At 48.3% G+C, this 7,141-nt stretch overlaps 1 protein-coding gene across 1 annotated transcript in view; it reads right to left on the minus strand.

Annotated features, from left to right (window-relative positions):
• Positions 1-973: 973 nt before the first annotated feature.
• Fam3d (family with sequence similarity 3 member D) overlaps positions 974-7,141 on the minus strand; it is a 31,183-nt gene continuing 25,015 nt past the window's right edge. The window contains exons 7-10 of the mRNA XM_013346796.2: positions 5,796-5,846; positions 4,197-4,281; positions 2,328-2,454; positions 974-1,278 (exon numbers count right to left, since the gene is read on the minus strand). Coding sequence (XP_013202250.1) covers positions 1,189-1,278; positions 2,328-2,454; positions 4,197-4,281; positions 5,796-5,846 — 353 coding nt within the window. The 3' untranslated portion in view covers positions 974-1,188. The remainder of the gene's footprint in view (positions 1,279-2,327; positions 2,455-4,196; positions 4,282-5,795; positions 5,847-7,141) is intronic.

Genomic DNA, 7,141 nt, shown 5'->3' on the forward strand with positions numbered 1-7,141 from the left:
ATTTGTCTACTTTCTCCTCCTGAGGCTGACTACCAAAGTCCACCAATCAAAAGTCCCCTTCGGCTCACCTAATTAACATGTTCATCTTAACACGGGGTTTCCCCATTTACCTTTATAAACTTCCATTTGCCTACGTGCCAACTTTGTCTCCTCTCTGCAGAGGCAGTCCTTCGTCTCTCCAGGACAAAGACCTCTGCTCCCTCTCCCTTGTTCCTTCTCCCGTTCCCTCATCCCCTATCTCCTTTACCACCACATTCTAGCCCATCCCAACATAGGGGGATTTTTTCCTTTTCTCCTCTTAAAAATTACACCTGCAAGGTCATTTGCTGCTGTTTTCTGCCTGAGTCAGAAAGCAGCCAGGTTGACTTTTCTCGCCGCTTAATAAAGGATCTCTCTGTGAAAATACGTGTTTGGGTGTGATTTGTGCCTAATCCAGGGTGTGGGAGGGAGTCCCCGCTGTGCGGATGGTCCCCTTAAAACACCCGTTATTGACTGTCTCTTTCCCCAGACATAATGCCTGCCCTCAAATGCTTGTTTCCCAGTCTACCACTGGGGAATCCAGAGCCAGGCAGATGTTAGACACCTGTTCAGTGCTGTAGATACTTCCCCTACATTAGATCCACTCCCTTCCTCTTTTTCTCCAGCTCTGGGTTACCTCTGACTTGTCTTAAAAGAGTATGTCAAGAATGATGTCCCCTAGGCTTCCCTGCTCCTGTCCATCTTGAGAACCCAGGCTCCATCCTGGCTGTCAGATGAGCTTCCCCTACCTGTCCAGACCCAGAACACATGCTACCTGAGACTAGACCAGTACAATCCCAGGGGAGAACCACAGCAAGTCGGAGAGGTTGCAAGGTTCAAAACCAGCAAAAAATAGAATTTAATCCTGCTTAAGTGTAGGCAGCCAGTCCTTCTGGAGACAACCAGGAGCAGCCGTGGAAGGTCTCACTTGTGTCCACCACAGCTGGTTCTGCAGGCCCCGTGTGGCTGCCCATCCCCAGGCTGGTCACTGTGGGGCGTGGGAAGCTGTTGTTTCCTCAGAGAAGTGAGTCACATTGTGTGTGGGATAGTCAGCGCATCTCATATGGCTTCTCCCTTCTTCTTCCTGGTCAGCTCCCATCAGCACAGATCCAGCAACCTTGAGCACGGCTCTCAAGTTCAGTTGGGCATGTCTTTCCGGCCATGGCCACTCTAAAACACCTTCCGTGGCACACAGCCCTCCAGCTCTAGTAACTCCGGCCAACCTTCATATTTGTTTGTTTCTGGGTTGTTTTTTAAGAACTAGGGAGAGAAGAGAGACGTTTCAGACAGTGGGCAAGGCTGTCTAGGACTCATGCAACGGCATTTACACTGACCCTCAGCACGTGGAGGGCTCTCTGACCTTTGCCACAGCCTCATTTTCCAGATGGGGTAAGAAGCTCAGAGAAGAACCACACTTGCTTGAGGTCCCAGAAACGGGATTGGAGCCTACTATGCCAGACAGGGGCACCAAAGACAGGGAGATCTTGGAGAGCTCTCACTCTTCTCCCTTAATGCCCCAAATCACAATGATAAAAGCATGGAAAGGAAGAACCCTAAGAATTATTGATCATCTGTGGCATGCCTGGTGCTATCCCAAGCTGCCTTATGTATTTAATCAACACAACAGCCGTGGGAAGCACATACTGTTATGGTTCCATCCCACTGTGTGGGAAACTGAGGCACAGAGAGGAATTGTTACTGTGTGTGTCTCTCCCAGTTGGGGAACTCTTTATGTGATTTCTTTAACGTGTTACCAGTACGGGAACATAGGATATCTTCGGGTCCTTGCTGTATGGCCATCTGCCTTTGATGAATCCGGACCCTTCCCAACAAGGAGGAAGAAAAAATATCTGCCTGGCTAGTGCAGCGTAGCTCTGCCTGGTGTCCTGACTTCCCTGTGTGTGCTAGAGCCCAGTGTGGGGCCTGCATTCTCACCCACGGATATTCTCTTTCTTCTCCTCCAGTAGGCTGTCTTGAAGTAGGCCTGATGTCTAAATGTGGGTGATGGTTAATTTGATTGCCCATTAGCTGGACTGAGAAGTGGCTAGGAGGTTCATAAAATATTCCTCTGGATATATCGGGGTGAGTGTCTCCAGGGAGGATTAATGTAAGTTGGGGGCCTGACTAAAGGGAAAAAGGAGCAAGTCACTAGCTCAGGCACTTGCTCTCTGCTCCCTGGCCTCCGTGGAATGGTCCTCCCTTCTGCTTCTGACCAACAGTGTGGCCTATGGCACTGACTGTCCTTTCAACCACTGCAGTACCTTGTCCACCCGGCCCTTACTCAGACAGGGAGGCAGCTAGGAACCCACCTGCTCATATGGGCTTTTATCCTTGAGGTCTTTGGCACCTAAGAAGACCCAGCTGTCCCGGAAGCCCAGCTGATTTGCGTAGGAACTCCCCAGGTTGGAGAAGAGCGTCCTGATTTTGTCATTCATTCTGCCGAGGACCAGAGAGAACGTTTGGGGTGAGGCTGAAGGACTTTGATGGGGGTGGGAACAGGGTGAGGCTCTCTCTCAATGGGGGAGCCCACTGTCCACCTGGACACATAGCACCTGCTTTTCGAGGCTCTCAAAGTTCAGTGGATTGGGCTGGGGGCTGAAACTTTCTAAGAGAGCTTTTGGTGGGGCTGGACAGTGGTTTGGACAGTACTACCCTGTTTGCAGGTACTGCACATGTTCATATGGGAAACATGGGACATCATGAAGAGTTAAGTGAAAGGTGGGGCTGACCCCTCCCCCTTGTGGAAATCATAAACATTTTAACATGGCCACAGGCTGTTTAACAATGGGATCCGTTCTAAGATTTGTGCGGTTAGGTTTTCACACAGATGTGCTATTAGGTGATCCAGTGTGTGAACACCAGGGGTGTGTTTACACAGATGTGCTGTTAGGGGATCTAGTGTGTGAACACCAGGAGCATGTTTGCACAGATGTGCAAATAGGGGATTCAGTGTGTGATCCCCAGGTGTGTGTTCACACAAGCCAAGCTGGCTATGGTATTGACTATATGATTTGTGCAGTTAGTCATAACAAGCTATGTAGCACAAGTGGATTTTTCTTTTTCTCATATGTTTGTACATGCATGTACATGTATGATTGATGTACATCTGCACATATGTGTGTGCAGATATGTGTATGTGCATAGACATGTGTATGTGTGGTGGCCCAAGGCTGATGTCGAGAATAGTTCTCATCACTCATCTGATTTATTCTTTTGAGTCAGGGTTTCTCAGTCAAACACAGAGCTCACTGATATGACTAGCTTGGCTTGCCTACTTGCTCTGACAATCCTTTGTTTTGGCTTTCAGAGGCTAGAATCACAGGCTGGTTACTATCTATAGATATGTATAGATATCTATAGATATATCTATTTATCCATCCCTGATGTCGGTTCTGAGAATTTGAACTCAGCCTTACTCAGCAAGCTCTTTACCCAGCGAGCCACCTCACCAGTCTAAGGAGCTCATGTATTTATTTTACTCCTTCCGCCCTAGAGGCTGCGTGTCATGGTTTGAATAAGAATGTCTCTGGTAGACTCATGTACTTGAAAGCCTGGATTATGCAGATTAGGAGGTGTGGCCTTGTTGGAGAAAGTGGGTCACTGGGGATGGGCTGTGAGGTTTCAAAAGCCCATGCCAGGCTCAGTCTCATTCTCTCTCTCTCCTCTCTCCCTGGAGATTAGGATGCAGCTCTCGGATACTTCTGCAGTACCCTGCCTGCCTGTCTGCTGCCATGCTCCCTGCCACGATGATAACGGACGTAATCTCCGAAACTGCAAGCCAGCCCCAATCAGATGTTTTCTATTATAAAAGTGGCTTTGGTCACGGCGTCTCTTCACAGCAATAGGACACTAAGACAGCGAGCATCCTTGCAAGTCCTTAATATTTTTTTTCCACCATCATTTGCAATGCAGTGCATCTTCTTATATGCACATATGATATATAACACGATGCTATAATTTCTGCAACCAGACAGTGCTACTGGATGGGGAGACTTTGTCATTATTGTAACGAAGGTCACAGCACATACCTGGACTTCATTTCCCAGACTTCTCTGATTCTTTCCTTGGGATAAATTAGCTGGAGGGTGGGGCTTTCAGGAGAGGGAGAAAGTGTGTGCAGGTGTAAAGTATTTGGTTTGCATCGCCACATGGCCTAACAAGTGATGTTTCCCACTTACTTGGTACCTGGGTCATCATAGGAGGCTACCAGCACCAGCGTGCTATCTGGAATTTTTTCAAGGAACTCTATCAGGAGTTTGGGTTCTGGGAGAAGAAGAAAAGAAAAGTACTGGTCTTTAGGGGAAATGAAGCTGAATCCTTTTTCTCTTCTACCCTAAGGACTCAGGGCGGATCTGGGCCAGGCTGATGGGGAGCTCGGAAGTCAGATGGGGGCCATGTGATGAGAGGGGTTGGAGCTTCCCGTAGCTTTATCTGAGGGCAGGAAAATATGAGGACATCAGGGACTTCATTTGTGTGACCTGGAGTGGTGACAGTAGCATTGTAAAGTCCCCTGGGCGTGGGACTAGGATGCATAGCTCCATTGCCTAACATGTCTGGCAAATGGAGTTTGGCCCCCAGCCCCATATAAACCTGGTGTGATGGCACACACCTGTGGTCCCTGCACTTGGGAGGGAGAGGCAGGAGGATCAGAACTTCGTAGATCTCTACTGTCCAAGGCCTTAGGGCATTGTCTAAATTATCACAGACAGTCTAGGCTGTTGCTCATCGTTGGTTACATAATGGATTTGAAGCCAGCCTGGGCTACATGAAACTCTGTTTCCAAACAGCTCTCTGTGGTCTGAGACAAGAATGGCCAATGGCCCTGCTCATGGCATCACTGTGAAATTTACGTGTGACAATCTGGGACATACAATACATGGCCTTAAATGGAATTATAAATTGTTAGCAGAACTGGCTACATAATTTGTGGGGTACAGTGCCAAATAAAAATGCAGGGCTACTGATTCAAAAATGGTTAAGAATTTAAAGAATGTGTCTACAGAGCATCAAGCCGCCAGCCAAGCTGTTCTTGGGACTCAGATCCCTGGATTCCAGCCCGTCGTGAGGGGCTCTGCTTGTTGTACTAAAGCAAGGGGACAGTGATGTCCTCAGAGCCAGCCACATGCAGAGGTTTCAAAAAACAAACCAAAACATGTCTATGCGGAGAAACAACTTCTGCAGAGAGATGGAGAAGAGGGCACCTCTCAGAGGTCCTATCTGGACCTTCGGAGGTTGTGCCCTCTACGTGGGTCGACCAGAGAGCTCTGCAGCTTCAACTTTTCTCAGGTGCTCTCCCTAGCAGGGCTTGAGTAGGTGCTAGGGCCGTATGCCCTCATCCTCAGCACAACACTGGGGGCCACACTTGTCTGGTACCAATGACAACAATGACTTTTTTTTTTTAAACCAAGAACTCTGCCTGGCCTCAAGAGCCCGCTTGTGAGAATTGTTGGGAAGTGAGGAGAAACCAGTACTTCAAGCACACCCCTTGAGTTACGTCCAAGATGGTGGTGCAACAGCTCTCCAATTCCCCTGATTGGCTTCACATTTCTCCGGTCTTACTCCTTTACCCACCATGGGCATTTCCTGAAACCAGATTCTAAATAAATCATCATACTTAAACTCTCTTCCAAGGATCTGTGCCTGAGTCTAACTCAGACCCCAGGAAGGTGTCTAAACCAGAACAACCCCCACCCCCCAACTTTCCCATCCTAGTGTCCACACGTTCCCTTCTAGAGCAAGGGCTACCCCACGACATCAGCGCCAACAGAGGTGCCTACCTCCAGAGTACATGTCAAAGCTGCCCTTTTCCGTCACCTGTCCTGTAGATCCTAGGGAAAAGAGAGAGACAGCACTTCCTATAACGTGAGTCACCCTGCTCGTCACTTCGCTGAATCTGGCCCATGGGTAGTGGAAACCCTAAAACCAGAATGAGAGCTGAATGTAACTAGGTCTTGGGAAGGTCATCAGGGGTACAGTGGGGACCTCATACTGTCTGGGCTGCGCTTTATTTGAGAGGTAGATCGCACGAGCGGAACATCCAGTGTACAACAGAACATAACCACCCAGAATCTGTGTTCCACCATGACAGCTGCTCTCACATGATTCAGCATTTTGTCCTTAATTTCTGCACAAATTCAATGGGCTGTTGGTTTGAAATGGAACAAATACATCGACAAGAGAAAGTGTACTAGATATATTTTCTGAGAAACTGTACTAAGGACAGGGTTATAACTGCTCCCACACAAGTGGGAAATCTGCAAGCCAAATTCTCCTTTTGGAGGCATTAAATTTCCCATGATAAAAGGTCCTTAGATTTCCAGGGCCTGAATTGCTTTTGTGGTTTTGGGGGCAAAAAACGGTGATCTGAAGGAAAGACGCAGCTCTCAGCCTTCACCACTAGATGGTAGCATTGCAGAGGGCATGGCAGGGCTAGGGGCACGGCTCCCTGTAGACGGGAGCAGGCTCACCTGGCAAGCCCTCTTAGTCTCAGAGCCAGCTGGAGTAACCCGGGGGCTTTGGAAGGGGTTCTGCATCTCTGAGAGCGTGCTCATTTGTGGGTTTTTCTAGAATCAGGGTAGAGGTGAGCAGCATAGCGCGAACTGTTTCTCAGAGGAAGCTCTGAGCAGTAAGAGGTTAGGTGCCAGCCATGTTGAACTGGGCTTTGCTTCTCTTGCTAATTAGTATCCACGAGGAACCTGAGGTCCCGTCTACACACAGGCCGAGAGACCCTGCAGTGCAGGGAAGAGTTGCTGGAGTCGGCCAGATCTGGGTTCAAGCTGTACAAAGGACATGCTCAACACATTACTTTTTATTGTCAGGGATGATTATTTTTTTATCCTGTTGGCTTTGTGAGAGTCCAGACAGTTAGTCCGGGCCTGGGTCCTTCCTTCCCTCTTCTCCACCCTGCTGCCTGGAAGGGGTGTTTCCTTTTCTCCTTGCTGTTTTTTTTTTTTTTTTTTTTAGGGAAAAGGCCACAAGAGATAACAAGGGTGGAGGGGATTATAGAGGTGTGCTTTCCCTCTAACCTGGTGAAATTTATCAAGCTATAAATAATAGGGAAGGAAACACTTAGATTTTTTTCTCTTTTTTTTTTTTTTTTGCCGCACAGCAGTGTGAGTTTTAT

Source organism: Microtus ochrogaster, chromosome 6 (assembly GCF_000317375.1).
Source record: "Microtus ochrogaster isolate Prairie Vole_2 chromosome 6, MicOch1.0, whole genome shotgun sequence".
Taxonomy (NCBI): domain Eukaryota; kingdom Metazoa; phylum Chordata; class Mammalia; order Rodentia; family Cricetidae; genus Microtus; species Microtus ochrogaster.